Source organism: Mastacembelus armatus, chromosome 5 (genome assembly GCF_900324485.2).
Source record: "Mastacembelus armatus chromosome 5, fMasArm1.2, whole genome shotgun sequence".
Lineage (NCBI taxonomy): Eukaryota > Metazoa > Chordata > Actinopteri > Synbranchiformes > Mastacembelidae > Mastacembelus > Mastacembelus armatus.
The window spans coordinates 27,476,693-27,494,539 of NC_046637.1; the positions used below are offsets into that span (position 1 = coordinate 27,476,693).

Consider the following 17,847-nt stretch of genomic DNA (forward strand, 5'->3'; position numbering starts at 1 on the left):
TAATAAACATGACAATTAAATCTATTAACTAAGCGAACAGGAGCTTGACATTGTGGCATCACCAGGGAGCAGAAGAAGTTATTTAGGACTTGGCCTATAACTGGCGGTGGTCTACTGACATGTACTATATAATTCTAATTGAATAATAATAATGATATAATTGCTTCTAGACTGAGCTGTGACAACAGCGGGACAGTAGGTCAATAACAAATGCTGTTTTAATTGTTAATGAATTGTCTGATTCTGTCTCTGCCTGCTTGTTGAAGTGTTTTTGGACCCTCAGAAACAGAAGTGGCACCTAAGGGACAAAACAAATGCAGGTGGAGACAGAATTCAACCTGATGTGTTGCTGTGGTGACCAAATCAGAATATCATTTAGTTTAATGTTTAGAAACTTCATGTTTCTATTTTCTAAAACATAAAATAATAAAATAAAATTAAAGCTTATTTTTGTTCTATTATTAAATTAAGATTTTAATTTTTACTGATTCATTATTTTTGGACACACAAATGACTCATACAGGATTTTTTTTACACTGGCTTTCAGTTTAATTTTGACAATTTAAAAAAAATTATTGAAAGACCTTCAGCAACATTACTGCCTTTATTTATTAACTATTATATTACTGGCAAGATATTTTGCAGGTTTTCAGTGACCTGAGCCTTATTTATTGGGTGATTTACATCAGTACATCATATTCCAACATCTTAAAAAGGTATTAATTAAGTTAATGAATTTAGCTGGTCATGAACTCATTCTAAAGTGCTGGCTAACCCTGCAGGGCATGGTCCAGCACTCGTTCATCCTGTACAGGAAAGGGCATAGTGACGTGCAGCTGCCCGTGCCCCTCCATGGTGCGCTGGATGGTCTCATAAGCATTTTGGTTTCCAGACCAGCAGCGACGAGCCACCTGCCGCACACAGAAACACACAACTTAGAGCAGTTCAGCTGCTCGATCAGAGGCTGAAATAAATCTTCTCTCTATGGTCTCACCCCATTGGACACGTCCCAGCCGAGCATCAGACTGGCACGTTTTGCCGCCTCCTCCGAGCCGTCCAGTAGTAAACCAAACCCTCCATTTAATACCTCGCCCCTGCAGGTGACACAACACAACAACTTTGTGCCAATAATAATAATAATGTCGTCTAAATAAATGCCTCTGATAAATAACAATGAACATTCACACATCCTCTATTTGCTGAACACCAACTCAGCCTTACCAGCCAACACCACCCCCATTGTGCAGGGCCACCCATGTGGCACCCCTGAAAGCATCACCAACGAAGTTCTGGACCGCCATGTCTGTAAGGGGACATCATGGGACGTCACTCTGACTTTGTTTTAAATTATTATTAATGGTTTATACGAATTAGGAGAAAGAAGGAAGAGTCTCCAGTTTCAAGGCATCAAATGGCGACTTTTTAAATTCAATTAATCTTCCATGTAAACAAAACGATACAGAAAACTGAAAATGCATGTTTTAACTATTTTTGTCAGAGTTAGATTATCCCATTGTTGTAATGCAACTGAAAGCAGCATTTTGTTAATGAAATGTCTAGCTGTCATAGTGAACCAACGTGTGTGTGCACATACCGGCACAGAAGGCAGATCCATCGTACACATTAGAGGTCTCTCTGAAGGGGCTGTCGGTGCCACTAACATCATGATGGTCTCTGCTAAGAACCACAGGAGCCTGAAAATCAGAAACAACAATAGATGCAGCTGATTCTCTCTGCAGCCTCCTGCAAACGTGGAAAGATCTTCCCAGCAGACAGTTTATCTCTTAACTGAAACTCTTCCATCAGCGATAGCCTGGTTGATCGCCAACGCAATGCAGACCCTTCCTTTCTGGTCAGAGTAGAGGATTCTGGCCTGGGATCCCACAACCTAAGCAGAGAGAATGCACAGAGGGAATCTTGGCAGCTGTAAACGGTGTCATTCCCACTGGGAGATCTGTTCTGAAAGTTACTGACCATTTTGTGTTTTCCAGCCTCTCTGATCCAGCGGATGTTGTCATTGTACTGCTGTCTGACACGCTCAGTCACGTTGGCACCGATTTCCTCCAGGACAGTAGCAGCAATGTTGTCGGTTACAGCGAGATCTCGGGGGTCACCAGATGTGCACACCCAGCGAAAGGGCCCAAAGCCCAACGAGAAAATGTCTCTGTGGCAAAGGCAGAAGGAAGGAGATTATTGAAGTGCCAAAAGCTGCAGAATGTATCACAGATTATGACAAAACAAAAATGTCTCACCCCATTATGTGCTGGACATAAGAAGGGTAACGAAATTCTGTTGCTCCTCCACCAACTTTTTCTACCTCTGCCCCTAATAAAGGAGGGTGTCATCACTGTTCCAACACAGACTGAATGATAATCACTACATGTTGTGTTTGTCTGTGTGGTCACTGTACTGTACTTACCAGCTCTCTGAGCTTCCAGGAGAAATGCATTGCCATAGTCCCAGAAGAACAAACCTGCATCAGAAAGCTTATTGATGGCCTTTACATGTCGTCGAAGGCTGTGAGAGTAGGTGACACTTATTTTAGCTTAGCGGGCAAAAATATTACAGAAAATATCTACACAAAGTCTGTTCCTTTAACCTTTCTTGAACCATATTTCGGAAGCGGTTGGGATCAGTGGACATAAGCTGGTTTGCCTGGCGGAAACTGAGCTGGACCGGGTAGTAGCCCCCGTTGTATGGGTTGTGAAGGGAGGTCTGGTCTGAACCCAGATCAACAAGCAGCTCCCCTGTGCGCTCATACTCCAACAGCAGCCGCTCCCTGGTTAGAAGAGGAGGAACAGAAGGCGGCTCCTTCACTGGAGCTGCAGACCCGGGTCATGTTTGTATCGCAGATAACGTTCACATCTCACTCACCACAAGTCCACGATGTTGCCATGGTAACCCAGACTGAGGGGAGTCCTGGAGCATCTGGCTTCGCTGTACGAGACAGAATAACCCGATTTAATGAAAATCACTGCAGGTCACAGTGTGTATGAGATATATCCAACTATGTGCTGCTGTTATGAATGTAAAACAGAATGTGCAACAGAAAATATTACTTCACACATTAATGTCTCCACAGTAAAGGAATAGTTAGGCATTTTAGAAAATAGGATTATTTGCGTTCACGTTCCACCTGTTAAATACGTAGCTGTTGGTTTAGCACAGCACAAAGTCTGGAAACAGTTAACGAAGGTAACAAAACCTGTCTGCAGTCAGGAAGTTACTGCACCTGGCCAAGAAACAGTCCAACACACTACCCCTGCTCAACTCGCATACTGTCAGTACATTTACTAACAATACTCATGTGCATTTACTTTAATGAGGACACTGTCAGTGCAGGACTTTTACATCATATTTTCATGCTGTAGTAATTCTACTTTAAAGGATTATGTTTCTTTAAAGTCCCAGTTTCTACTGGATAGAAAACTGGATGAGTGTGATGTCTCTCACACACACACACACACACACACAGACACACAACAAAAATTGTCATCTCATACACTCAGGGCCACCAATACCGTAAAAAGCTAATAATAATAATAATGATAATAATAATAATGATAATAATAATAATGATCATAATAATTTCCTCTCTGTTACCGGATGTGTTTAATGCATTGCTCCAAGTTGCTGGTGACCTCCATCAGCCATCCCTGCTCGTGTCTCTTTCTAAGCGGAGCCTCATCCACCTACACGGAAAACAAATCAACTGTCAGATGGACATTCACAGTTTCCCCCATTCTGACTTAGTGTTATCAGGAAATAACTGGACATCAGCTGACCTCTGCAACCACACCAATACAACCAGCAATGGCGGCAGCTTTAGCCTGAGCGCCGCTCATGCCTCCCAGGCCGGAGGTCACAAAGACACGGCCCTTTAAGTCACTAGAGCCCAGGTACCTCCGACCAGCATTCAACACAGTCAGCTACACAGAGTGAAATAGAGAAACAGAGACAAAAATGACAGGAACTACGAACTACAGGCAATATGATGACTAATAATTGATGATTTAAAAAGCTTTGGTTCTCCACCTTTTCACCCCTTCATACAAAGAAAATCCTGCTGCCACTGGTTTAAAGCAAACCTTATTTTAAATGAGCTAATAGTGTAATGATGTGGGGAGATTTGTTCATCTTTTACAAACCGTAGTGCCATGAACAATCCCTTGAGGTCCAATGTAGCAGTAGCTGCCTGCTGTCATTTGTCCGTACCTGTGAATGAACATCGATCACATCAGGTGGCAACTGTTTTTTCCTTTTAATTCTTAGCTAATAACAAATCATGGAGAAAGCCAAACCAACATGTAAAGACCCAGTTAAAAACTCACATGGTCACACCAAGTGCAAACATCTTTTCATACTGCTCCTTAGAGGAATAATTAGGAATAACCTGAGTGATGCAAAGAAAAACACAAATAGTGAGGGGCTATGCCAACGCATGCGAGCTGAGAACATCAGTTCATTCATCAGATGTGTGTTGTGAAGTTACCATGCCATTGGTGATGATGGCACGAGGTGATGAAGGCAAGCTGGGGAACAGGCCCAGGGGATGACCGCTGTACATGACCAGAGTTTGCTCCTCTGTCATCTGACTCAGGTAATGCATCACCAGACGGAACTGCACTCACAAAACACACAAAGCAGTAGGATCCATCTGTAAAGACCCTATATAAAGGTCTCAGTACCAGATCCAGTGGCAAATAACCAAACCAAAAACTCTTACCTGTGCCCAGTTACTGAACACCTGTCCGTTCCCTCCGTAGGTGACAAGCTCCTGAGGAAACTGAAGGATAAAGACAAACGAAGCGTCGTAGTGTCAGTGAGCTGAACAGAAGGATTCATACTGGGATTTTGCTAAGTTAACAAAAGAAGCTCACCTGAGCTACGTCTGGGTCCAGGTTGTTCATGATCATTAACATCATGGATGCTGCTTGACGTGTGCGGCATGGGTACCGATCGATGGGGTACGCTCTGAGGAAAGAGAAGGAAACTTATGTCTGACATCTTTGATAAACAGTTTGCCTCAGCATATGTATCTGTCTTAATTTATAAAAACCTGAAGAATTATAGTCACAATGTTCCGTAAAACAATGATGTTTTGAGGACGTCTCACCTCATACGTAACGTGGGGCAGAAGCGGTACATGTAGATGTGCCCATACTGTCGCAGCTCTCGAGCGAACTCCGGTGCGAGCGTTGTGTGGTGAGAGGGTGGGAAATAGCGCAGGGCATTTCTGAGCGCCAACTAGAGGGGAAGAGGCATTTTCCAGTGGGTCAGTGAACACAGCACGAGTCAGTGTTGAGTAGCTCTTTGACTACTGTTGTTATTTCTGTGAGAGGTGGAGCTCTCCCTGTATCTCGCTTAATTATTGACTGATGCTGTTGATCTGAGTTGATCAGCTGAGGACCTTGGAGAGTAGTTTTTTAGGGTAACCCATAATGCAACTGTGGTGATGCAATAAGAGTACACATGCATCTGACAGATTTGTAGTGAAGTATGGAAGTAATGTGTGACTGTTTAGATTAGTCTCATGGTAACGTCTAAAGGCGTTTGACAGTTTTGCCTGCAGCCATGCTGGTCCATGTGCGGTTCTCTCAATACTGTTACACAAATAAAGTTTTCATTACAGACTTTTTTCAGAGGTGACTCTGGGCCGTTAAAGTGGAAAAGCAGATATGATTTAATGGTGACTCACATTAAATTTGTTGTACAAGTAGGCAAAACAAATTTTAAAAAAAACGAATGCAGCCATTTTAAATTAAGTTTAACACTCACTCATTTACAGATGATTATAATAAACACAGTTCAAACACAGAACATTCTAGCACATATCTCACCCGTTCCTCCTCTGCTGTGAGGTTGGGGGTCCGAACAGGTGCATGTGGCACACTGGGATCCCTCCCCCGGTTAGGTGGTAAAGGGTCCAGGGGTAACCCACTGCATATCTCCTTTACAGTGGCCATTCTGTTGAGTGTTTTATGTCTGCAGCTTGAGCAGAGAGACCTGGAGGCAGATATCAGGCTGGAGACAGACTGTACCTGTGAAGAGCAGAGGCTGAGTTTTCTAATTGTCCCATTGACCTTTCGGTGGTCTTTGCCCTCCACACTCCACCAATGACATGTCGCAGACAGAAAAGGCTGTTTGGTAATTATTGAACCCTCTGGAAGTTTTATTTGGCACATGCTTCAGCAGGCAAACATTGCCACAGACCTTTGACCCCTGATGCTTAGACATGTTACTCATGTTAAAAAAAAGTAGATGTCAGAACCTTTGGACAGGTTAACAACTATTATGTAGAAAACAAAACCTTTGGCATAAAAAAATATTAATCCTGAAAATAATTACAATCTTCTCAGTTTTTGTTGATCTGTTTTTCAACGCCAACGTTTTTTTCTTCAGTTTCAGATTTCTCTCTCATAGGGGAGGGTCTGGGGCTGATCTAAGGGGTGTGGTTACTACATGTTCTGCATATCATTTCTATATTAAGGGACATCTAGGGGAAAAGATCAAACCTCAGCTCTATTCTGACTATGCTGTAAACACGGTCAAACAGAGTTTCTCCTAGTAAGAATCTTATTGTAGATGTCTTCATTACCATTCTGAGCAGTGAAAATACACATTTGACATGACAAATGTCATTATGCACATTAGTCTGTCTCTACCCCGTTTCTTCCACACAGAATTGGAAAATGTTTACCCTCCACCTTACGTTAGTAGAACTGAAACACTTCTGAATGGGGCCTATTGTGTATGGTGGAAATATAATTGTTGTTCTCAGTGAGAACAGTTTGCTCCAACCTTGACAGACTCTCATGCTGTACTGAGGTGCTGTGTGACTGTTACTGCTTGCAAGTAAAACCTCTATGTAATCTCACCGAAGTTCGTCCTCTGAGTCTGTTTGTTAAAAGAATTTACCTAACAGCGTTCAATTAGCCTAATGTTGTATTGGTTTAGGAAGAGGTCCACTATAGAAAATACACAGCAGCAGTCACATGAGGAGCAGGTTCATACGGACCCTGAGCATTAACTTTGAGTGTTGAGGCTGCTGCATATTTTGTGTCCGCACATTTATGAGACCCTGTGCAGCAGCAGCAGCAGCAGCAGCAGCAGCAGCAGCAGCAGCAGCAGCAGCAGCAGCAGCAGCACCAGGAGCATAATCTAGTAAAACAAACTCAAACCAGCTCTGTTCTGTGTGGAAAACAAAAACCCAACAGGACACGACAGACTGACCTGTGAATGTGGAGCTAAAGCTGAAAGCTGGAAGCCATGGATTATTGGAGGTCATGAAGAGCTGCTGGACTGGACAGAGGTCTGGAGCCAGATGTCTCTCCTGTGCTGCTGAACATGCAGTAATCACACTGTTCTCAGCTCCACCTGTTGGAGCCCTCCCCTTCACGCCAAGACAGTGACAGGAAAACAAAAAACAAAAAAAAAAACACCTTTGGCATTGAAAAATTTTACATAAACAAACACTGGGAACATTGTAATCATTGTCAGCATTACTACTTTTTTTTGTTAGTTCCAATTTCCTTTTCAGTGCCAAGTGTTATTTTTCACTGCCGAAGTTTAACTGTCACTGTTCTCAGCCTCAAAACATCTAATGACAGGGATCATTTACATTTTTACAAGTATTTTTAATCAGAAATTGATTTTTTTGGAGAATTTGCTTTTTGTAAGCTTACAGTCCTTATATTTGCACCGAAGGAGGGCACAGAGAAAATAAAGTGGTTAGTTGCAGCCGTAAAACTAATACACCTCTTTATGAAACACTGATCTTCACAGCACAAACATCAGACCCACATGGAGAACATGATATAAGAAGCCTCCATTTTGTGGGCTCAAGGTTTCCTGTGCGATCGTTGCTGATTCAATTCGACACAGAATCTGACGTGCAGAATTGTACGGTCTGTGACAAGGGTACCAGCCCACGTTCTTCAAGGGCCACTGCCCTACTTGTTTTCTGACTATCCCTGCTGACTAACTTGGTCAGGTGTGTTCAAGAAAATAAAAGACACATTTTCAGATGAGGGTGGAGTGGGGAAGAAAAATGCATTGGGTATCTTCCAGCTTCTGATTTGACTGAACACACCTAATCCAGGTAATCCACAGTTGGTAGGGCAGGGATAGTTGGAGAACAAACAGGGCAGCGTTCCTCAAAGAACGTAGATTAACCACCACCGTACTAAAGTCACATCATAGTCCTAGAACACAGAAAAGATGTATGAACAATGGGGTCTCAGGAAAAAAAACAAGTAGGTCTCATGCATTTTATTATCAAGTCTCTTCAAGTCACTTCTGTCAGTGTTACACACAAATGGTTCAGTTGAGTTCAGCTGAGGTAAAAGGTTCACGTCTGGTTATAAATTAGCAGTAGAAACAGACCTACAGTAGAAACAATACTCAAGACACACTAGTACATTCCAATGTGTCTTCACTGCTCTGTAAATGATTCAGTAACAATACCAATATAAACTTTGCATGATGCATATTGTGTACGTGAAGTGTCATGCATCATATGAAAACTGTACAGCAGTAAGAAAATACAAATGTAAAATATGTAAAGTATGTTGTACTGTAATCTTACAGTTTTAGAACAGCGTGAGCAAGTAACCCCATCTCTTCAGAAAATAAAAATAACACACACTATCATCACTGTGGATACTCCTCTGCTTGGTCCTCTAAAGCTTTCCACTGAATTAAAAGAGAACGTCAGAACGTTATTCTTTAATAACATTCTGACCAAATACAAAGACAGAACTACGGTCAACTCCAATTTTGAGCTTTCAGTCATATTTCAGTGTTGACATATTACTTTTACTAAAGTGAGCACATTATCATATATAAATATGACTAAAATCCAACTGAAATTATATTAAATTATATTATATTATAAGGCACCAGCATAACAAGATCCAATTAAATCACCTCATTATATCACATTGACCCTGTTTAAGTCCAGGTCACTCACTTGTTTAGTTTGGCTTTTAACACCTTGTAGCACAGTGACACTTTCAGATTTCTTCTTCTTTGGTTCATTTTCTAACTCTAGGTTTGATGTAATTGTTAATTATTATTCTCATGTTTTCTTCTTTAAATGTGAAGCACTTTGGTCTCCTTTTGGTTGTTGTGAAGTGCTATAAAAATAAAGTTTGATTGGTTGATATTTGCATATAGCAGTAGCAACCACTGACGTCAGCTTTCCTGCAGTGTCTGTCTAACTTACAAATGTGAACACTTCATCTCCACTCCAGCTTGTTGACTGACTGACCAAACAAAAACACTCACCAGGGAAAAGGTCACTGCCAAGTAGCTAATTAAGCTGATCCACTGCAGCACTCCAAACAGCATGTAACTGTATCTGCAAATATCACTTCAATCTGCTGGTGCCTACTCTTCACTACCACATCAAACGAAACACTGTCCGCTTGTACAGTAAGCTACGGCACCGTTTTAAAACTATCTATTCATAATTCATGGGAAAAAAATCACACTGGCATTATTTTTGACCACAAAAAGGAATGACTGCAGGTGATTTCAAATGGACTTTAAAGCTCTGTGGCTCACGTTGCCTCCAAGGCTTATTGTTAGCTTTCCACTGAGCTCTCTGTCTTGGCTTGTGTGGAATTAGAGTCTTGCTCAGTGGCAGATGTGAAGTGTGAACCTGATGTTTCTGCAGATGCAGAGTCTTGTGAGGTCTGGTCTGTTTCTGAGGATTCTTCTCGCAGCACCTTGTCATCATCTTGTGGGTAGAGCTCTGGGTAACGCTGCATACACTCCTGCATGGTCCTGAACTGCTCCATGCAGTCAGAGCCCTTCACCTCCTCTTTACTGTAGTGGAAACAGGAGAAGGCATCCTTAAATTCAGTCCCACAGGGACCACTGGCCATCCCACCAAGACAAGGGCAATTCCAGTTGATCTCTCCACTGGGAAGAATCAGTCCTAGGATGAGAGAGGCTGTTTAAGAGGAATACTAAACTTGGGGTTTTAGAAACCCCAGCAGATCTACAACATAGCCAGAGCACTGATCCCTTTTGGCAGTTTTAAGTGTTCTCACCATGCTCCTCATATGGGTCATTAGGATCTTCCTCTACAAGCTCAGCATTGCTGGGTGTTGCATGATCCTCTTTGGTGACAAAGATGATTCGGTCTTTACCTGTAAAATAACAAAAGGACAACACAAACAAACCATCAGGGACAAAAACAACTGCACAAGTCCCTACTTTATTAGAGTACATCTGTGTGCATATTGTGGCCCACATCTCAATGCATTTTATACCCTGCACTTGTTCAATGAACATGTATGAATGACATTTAGGGATGAAATTAGTTTATTGATTGGTCAACTGACAGAAATGAACAGTAACTATTATAATTAACCATTTGAATGATTTAACCAAACACTTACTCAAAGGTGAGAAATTACTGGTTTTCTTATTTCTTATTTTATCACTGATGTCCCATAGTTCAAATCCTGCTTGACCATGAGACCTTTCTGTGTGACCACTGTATGTTCTCTGTGTCGGAGTCCTCTGGCTTCCTCTCACAGTCCAAAGACTGTTTGGGGTTAAACTGGTGACTCTAAATTGCCTGTAGGTGTGAATTTCAGTGTGAGACTTGTCTGCCTGTATGGATCAGCCCTGTAATAGACAGACTGCATCCCACCTTTCGCCCAATTTAAGCTGAGATTGGCTCCAGCGCCCCTGGATGCACCAGGATAAGCGATGGATGATGGATGAGCAGAGGCACATTATGCCTGCAGAGGACTGGTGAATCTGTTAGTGTGACAATGACCAGCTCGGCTCAGATACTGCATTTAACAATAAATACTAAATGTAAAGGCGGTCATTCTGCAGAGAATGACCAAACTTACTGTTGGATTATTACTGCAGAAAGTTTAATGCAGCATGAGTATGTCAAAACTGTGGAGCACATGGTCAAAAGGACTGAGACACCTTCCACCACTGCACCAGAAACCAGCACAATCAAGATGTTTCAAAATAAAATAAAATAAAAAAAGAAACCATTGAATGACTGCACTCAAATTGAATTTCTATTAAACGGCGGGTCACCGTCATCATTACAACACGCCATAACACTCTGTCTAATCTGTAATAATCTCAATAATAATAATAGTCTGTACTAATCTATCTATGTCAAGGTTAAACCCTGAGCTGATAAACCTGGTCACTCATCATGTAACACACTTTGATAGGTCTCTCCGTTTAGTCCTATAACAAACCTCAGCGTTAGCTTAGCTGCAAAGTTAGCTTGCTTACCCTCCTCTCTGACCGAGCTCATTTCTTCACGCTGGAAAAGCCCAAATTTCCTCTTTTTGATTTGTTTCAACAGCTGACCCAGCACCGAGGACAGAGACTCTTACTGACACGCAGCACTCCAGCTCCAGAAAGTCAGTTTAGTCCGATGTCAGACATGTTTTTTTTCCCCTCATGTTTACCCTGCCGGAGCGGAGTCTTCTTCTACTATCCTGTTCTTTTCTATTTCCGGCGGCGTAGACACTTTGCCGCCCCCTACAGTTCAAAACATTTTTTACACGTTTTAAAAATAATTTTAAGAGGCTATTTTGCTGTAACACACTGATGACATTGTTTGGCATTTTTAGTTTTATTTCTGGTATTTTTAGGGCTTGTAATTAACGGCTTCATTATTGATTCATAGATGAACCAATCCTCCTTTTACACATTTTTCCAATTAAAAGTCTCACTGTCAAATAGGCCAAAATTTTATCAGTGTTCTTTCAATAAGTACAAACTTAATAAGCACAAAAAGTTCCCACGAACACACCTGAAGGAGACACTCCACAGGAAAACCAGTGAAATGTTGAAGCCTTTTCCACAAAAGCTTTTATTGACAATGTTCTTTTTGTTTGTTCTGAAATGTGTTTTTATGTATTCAAAAACGTTATGTTACACTTGCGACAAATTCAAAAGATATTCAATGAATGGCCTATTTACAGAGAAAAAAAATCATTTGTCAGGTCTGAAAAAGTGATTAAAGAAAGTGTGCTTAGAGCAGACAATTAAGAACAAAACAATCTTAGAAAGGCAAGAAATGTGATTGCGACATGTGAGTTAATACTGCAGCTCCCTGGGAATGCCTTATATTAAAAGAGAGGATACTTGTTTTGTTTTTTTTTTTAAATTGTTCATCAGATAACTTCACAAAAATAAAATGAAGTGACTTTAACAGGTGGAACCCAATGTGAGCTCCACATCCTCTTCTTAGAAGACCCTGTTCAAATAAAACCTATAACACAGGGTGGGGAAAAAAAAACATCAGGAAAATATACAGTACTTGACTCAGTGTCTCACAGTTCAGCTTCTGGTCCACATCACCTGATTGGCAGGTTAACAAAAAATAAAGTTGAAAGTAAAAGTACAAACTAAGATAATACCAAACAATGGCTGAGTGCTTGTATGCACACAGCAGGCAACTGTCCACCATCTTCCAAGTTGAGTATGGCTGCATACTGAAAGGCTCTATCCTCGGTCTGGAAAAGGACCGTACTCCTGCAGGTCTTACACACAGAAATCCTTTCAATGCATCTTAGGGAGTCAAATCTGATCAAGCACAATAGAAATGTCTTTGTGTTACTCTGGAAGATATGTGGAGTGACTGACAAGCTGTGTAGTCCTACTACCCCACAAGGTCCCAATTCAGGTGAGAGTCCTGAAGCATGATGCGGGGCGTTTCACATGGATGTAAAATAAATGCAAGGTTTGTGATCCTAATAAAATCTGGTAGAAGGTGGGAGGAGATTGGCTTTTCTAGAAGAGCAGTGCTCCCATGCTGCCTACTTCGCTCTGTTCTTTTACAAAGATCTCAAAGTACTGATAGATGATGGTGACGGCCAGCAGGATACCCGTGCCAGAGCCGATGGCTCCGAGGAAGTCAGCCATCACCGACAGACCACCGATACATAGCCCACCAAAGGCAGCAGCAGTAGGAATGTACCTACATCACAAAAGAGGGAGAGCAAGATTAATATTAATGCATAGAGTTTCATTGTTGTTAAGAAACAAGAAAGGTACATGTTCAAACACTTTCTTTCGTGAAGATTAAAATATGTACATATACTTGTGTATGTAAGATGTTTCTGTGAAAAATTACCTGAAGTTAATCTTATGATACCTTAAAGACCCAATGAGCCATGAAATGTGATTGAAAAGCTTCAAAAACACTTTTAAATTGACTGTTACATTAGATTACCTTGTCACAGAGGTGTAAACAGAAACTCGTTATGGTTATATAGTACAGCTTCTTCTGATGCATAATTTGATGTGGATATAGATTTTTTTTTCAAGCAGCACTTAATCTTTTTAATTCAAAATCCTCATCCTTTTCTTTTTTCCTGTTCCATTTTGTCATGAATTATCAGTGAATTTAGTTAAAAAAAAAAAAACATATTTCACAGTTCACTATGGCGAGTCCAAAAAGTGGACAATAAAGAAAAGGTAAGAATAATTAAAATCACACAGCGTATAAATGAGGGGAGTTATAAGCTTTGTGGAAAAACACTGGATATTGTAAATTCGTGATGACCGATTCTAACTTTCCGATGCATAAACGTACTCCATGTGTGGTTACACTGCTGATGAGGTATGTAAATTAAAAAAACGTTCATGAAAAGTTTTGTGATTTTACCTGTTCAGTTCATGGACCATTGAGGTTTCTCTGTGTCCCCTCATTACCATCTGCTGCTCCTTCAGCTGCTTTGCCACCTGTGAAACAAAGAGATCTAGATTAGTCTGTTTGCAAAAACAAAACAATCAAAAAAAAACAAAAAAAACAATATCATTAACAACTCATATTCAAATACAGTTACAACTTACATCTTTAGCAGAGGAGCCAGAAACTTCAATCCAGGTTTTGGAGAAAAAGGCACATGATCCAAGCATGAAGAAGATGTAGATGAGTGCATGGACTGGGTCCTCCAGAACGGAGCCAAATGACTCTGGGGGGGAGAGGTAGTAACAGAGCCCGCCAACAGGGTAGGCACGAGCTGGACCACCCGACGTCGTGTCCTTCAAACGTGAGGAAATAAGGAACACATAATTCAATGGACTGAAATATGTTCTGTAATCTAGGGCTAACAAAAACACAAGGTCAATTTAGCCCCACACACAATAACTTCCAAAGTCCAAATAACAGTAGGATTGTGTCTTTGATGGTGATGTGCACAAGAGAAATTGAACTAAACGTTTAAATGTATACTTACAGACCAAGTTCCAAGCAGGTTCACCAGGAAATTACCACTGAAGCGTGTGGAAAGCATCTGGGAGATAACGTACAAGTTGGAGACCAGGGCAGACTGCAGGATGATGGGAATGTTGGAGGTGTAGAAGAGCTTGATGGGGTAGGTGTTATACTGGCCACGGTAGCGAGCTGACTTGATGGGCAGATCCACCCTGAATCCCTGGGAGAACATTTTAACGTGTAGGACAACTGTTACCAAACCTGCCATTTATATTTTCTAAAGTCTTCATATCTAATAAATGTTCATATTTTAGACTTTAACCAATTTAGAGTGAAGTCCCACAAAAGAATGGACTGCAGTTCACCTGAAAGTATATCACTACAGCAAAGACAAATACTGTGGCGATGAGGTTCATGAGATTGGGCAGGTTCTGTCTGTAGAAGGCCTCTCTGAGGGCACGGACTTTGTCAGTCCGAGTCGCCAGCAGATGGAAAAGAGCGATGATTGCTCCCTCAAACTCTGTGCCTAAAACACAAAAAGTCGCAAAATTAGGCACATTTCTGCAGTGCACAGGAAAACAACAGGGTGGACTTTGACCACTGGTCAACCACTAACTTACCTCTTCCGGTGTTCACGGTCGTGGGGCTAAAGGCCTTCCAGACGATCGTCTCACAGATATTAGTAGCAATGAAAAGTGAGATGCCTGAACCAAGACCATAGCCCTTTTGGAGCAGCTCATCCAACAGCAGCACGATCAGCCCGGCCACAAAAAGCTGTGGAAGAAAACAAGAGATACAGTCAGGTGGGAAAGCTCCTCGGCGGTCGTGTAAAAAACTTCTCGTGCTATAAATTCACATTTCCCTGGAGAGTCTCAGCTGAAGATTGTGATTATATAAATGAGACCAGTTGTTTTTATAACTGAACTTAATTAGAGTGGGAATGTGCTTTGAATGCCAGCACTTGTATGTTCACCGGGGCTTATTTTTTTACTCTTTTTAAGCTTCATATAATGAGATAATTCTCTGAGATACTCTGAAATAACCTTGATACAGATCTTGTTCTTCAACAAAAATGTCAGAGGAGTCAATATCCTGACCTTTGCTTCAAGAAGAATGATGTGTTTGATAACTAGTTAAAAGCCAACATCACTGTAGGATACGTGTCTGTGATCATAAACAACTAACACTTGGAAAATGAAAAAATCATGATATATCTGGAACAGCTTTAAAGAAAACCTTTCTGTTCTCACCTGAATGATGATGAGCAGACAGATTCCAGCACCCATCTCTGATGGATCTCCATACATGCCCGTCATCACATACACAATGGCCTGGCCAATGGTGATGATCATTCCAAACACTGAAAATCATTAACAGGGATCAGCCAAGGGCAGAACTGTAAACTCTATCTAAGTGCTTGCAAGTCATCACCTCAGGAAGGTTTACTGACATTTCTGAGCTCCATTGAAGAGGGCTCTGTCCTTTGGTGTGTCGCCAACTTCAATGATCTTAGCTCCAGCCAGCAGCTGCATTATCAGACCTGAGGTGACTATAGGTGAAATACCCAGCTCCATGAGTGTACCTGAATGGAGAAGAGTTGGAGGTTAGTACATACACCAGCATGGAAAGTAGACATATTCTTTTAAACATATTTTATTCCTCTATTAGCTAGACAAATACCTCTGTTTGAGGCCAGGATTACTCTCATCCAGTAGAATGGATCTGCAGAGTCTGAGGACATGATGCCAAAGAGTGGGATCTGAAGGAAAGGTGTTAGCACAGCATGAGAGATATTTTTCATGACTTTAATTGATTCTATGAAAAAACAAATGTGGAAAATAATGTTTACTTCCATATGCATTCACAAAACACAGGTGTAAATGAAAACTACTCAGAGCAACATATGTTCCTGTTCACAGCATATCAGTGTAGATAATATGCAGACACACAAACAGACATTTTTATTAGCTGATTATAAAACATTCCTAATTTTCTTCTATTCGTTTAATCAAGTAAAAGCACCAAATCCTCTTGGATAATCCCAAATGGACATCTTTGATTTGTTGTCTGTTAGTTGGGAACAGAAGCCAAAATGAAACAATGAATGAAACACTGAATCTGTAGTTCAGCGAGGCTTCACGTTGTCCTCGGTGAAACATTTAAATGTTCATCACATCGTTGATCTTGTTTTTAGCCTGATGAAAACAACACACAATGAAGGTGACAGTCATCAGAAGTGACACTTACCTGGCAACACACCAGGAAAATGAAAAGAGTGATGGCGGTCCATAGCACCTTTTCTCTGAACTGGATCTGTTGGTCAAGCACATTTCCACAAGTCAGACAAAACAAAAACCAAACCAACACGAACTTTCTTCACTGACGTGTCCAAATGTAAGTGTAGTTACAAAATACAGACCTTCCTCTCAGGTTTCTGGATCTCTGGCAACACTGCACAGAATGGCTTTATCACCTCCAAGAATTTGACTGGAAAGAAGCAAATATCAGGTGAGGAAGTGTTTTTTTAAGGTGAGGAAGTGGAAATAAAAGCGGGTGGTCAGCGGGACGTGGCAGTGACCGGGGGGCGGACTCCAGACATGTCTGAACACACAATAAACCGAAACAAAGCAAAACAAAACAAAACCTTTTGTGTCAACGTGTTTCCACACATTTTACCGGACCCTTACACTGACAGGTGTTCGGGTTTCTGGCAGCTTTAGGCGGATCATTCAGGACCAGCGGGGTCCGGATCACAGCGACTGTCTCTTATGCGTCGTCATCACTACTGTCAACGTCGTTGAATGAGCGGCTAACAAGTTAGCTTACAACGCGTTTCCAGCCACCAAGAAAAAAACACCGTGACGCGTCTAAGACCTCACCACATCCACCTAATCCAGGTGGCAAAACCACCACCTGAGTATTTATCAAATCCACCATTCACTTCTTACGAGAAACGGGTTATAATCGTACAAAAGAAACAGCCAGCTAGCTAACTTAGCCTGCTAGCTAGCGACGTAAGTTAGCCGCCTGCTATCACAGGCAGCGGTCCTCGTTAGCTAACTAAGTTGTCAAAACGACTAGAAACAGCGTTTTAATTCCTGCCTCACAGGCTGTAGGGACCAGTCTCAGTACAGCTCAGGTGCCGAAGGGATACTCACTGCCCATGATGTCCCAGCAGCCAGTCTGTGCGCCCCTTCCGTGCGTAAATCTCACCAGCAGCCTCACTACTGAGCCGCGGGAGGAGGAAGGAGGAGACACCGGAGAGACACGTCACCGCCACGGGCCCGGTTAAAGAAACGCCCTGAAACCACTCACTGCTCAGTACTACTACGATTACTACTACGATTACTACTACGATTACTACTACGATTACTACTACTTGTGCAGCAAAGGTACTCACACCCATGTGTGGCCCCTTCCAGGTGTGAATGGGCTCCTAGGGCGCATAAACATGTTGGGCCCCTGTTGACAGACTGGACTCTACATGAGTCTCTGCTGTGTATTTTAAATATCAATATAAATAGTCAATATATTATTAAAGGAAATGATCGTTTTGATGGTGAGAATGATGGAATAATATACAACCTCATCCATGGTGACGATACAACAATTGATACAACATAATAATC

The 17,847-nt window shown here is 41.6% G+C and overlaps 3 protein-coding genes across 3 annotated transcripts; all 3 read right to left on the reverse strand.

Annotated features, from left to right (window-relative positions):
• Window positions 1-542: 542 nt before the first annotated feature.
• Window positions 543-7,344, reverse strand: uroc1 (urocanate hydratase 1). Its single transcript, XM_026307179.1, has 20 exons — window positions 7,234-7,344; window positions 5,841-6,041; window positions 5,117-5,247; window positions 4,881-4,974; window positions 4,727-4,786; window positions 4,493-4,621; window positions 4,332-4,393; window positions 4,149-4,215; window positions 3,786-3,929; window positions 3,604-3,692; window positions 2,875-2,937; window positions 2,600-2,779; window positions 2,420-2,517; window positions 2,253-2,325; window positions 1,975-2,164; window positions 1,790-1,888; window positions 1,595-1,694; window positions 1,222-1,303; window positions 995-1,094; window positions 543-911 (listed from the first exon to the last, which is right to left on the reverse strand). Exons 2-20 carry the CDS (start codon window positions 5,964-5,966, stop codon window positions 771-773), a joined length of 2,028 nt encoding a protein of 675 aa, XP_026162964.1. The 5' UTR covers window positions 5,967-6,041; window positions 7,234-7,344; the 3' UTR covers window positions 543-770.
• A 912-nt stretch (window positions 7,345-8,256) lies between these two features.
• Window positions 8,257-11,474, reverse strand: LOC113130425 (mitochondrial intermembrane space import and assembly protein 40-like). Its single transcript, XM_026307046.1, has 3 exons — window positions 11,281-11,474; window positions 10,059-10,157; window positions 8,257-9,943 (listed from the first exon to the last, which is right to left on the reverse strand). The coding sequence occupies exons 1-3, from the start codon at window positions 11,300-11,302 to the stop codon at window positions 9,588-9,590; spliced, it is 477 nt and encodes a 158-aa protein (XP_026162831.1). The 5' UTR covers window positions 11,303-11,474; the 3' UTR covers window positions 8,257-9,587.
• Window positions 11,475-11,837: 363 nt separating this feature from the next.
• LOC113130769 (protein transport protein Sec61 subunit alpha-like 1) lies at window positions 11,838-17,469 on the reverse strand. Its single transcript, XM_026307612.1, has 12 exons — window positions 17,377-17,469; window positions 16,638-16,705; window positions 16,466-16,531; window positions 15,899-15,977; window positions 15,669-15,800; window positions 15,469-15,578; window positions 14,839-14,992; window positions 14,584-14,744; window positions 14,241-14,438; window positions 13,855-14,046; window positions 13,667-13,743; window positions 11,838-12,976 (listed from the first exon to the last, which is right to left on the reverse strand). The coding sequence occupies exons 1-12, from the start codon at window positions 17,381-17,383 to the stop codon at window positions 12,790-12,792; spliced, it is 1,431 nt and encodes a 476-aa protein (XP_026163397.1). The 5' UTR covers window positions 17,384-17,469; the 3' UTR covers window positions 11,838-12,789.
• Between the last annotated feature and the right edge of the window lie 378 nt (window positions 17,470-17,847).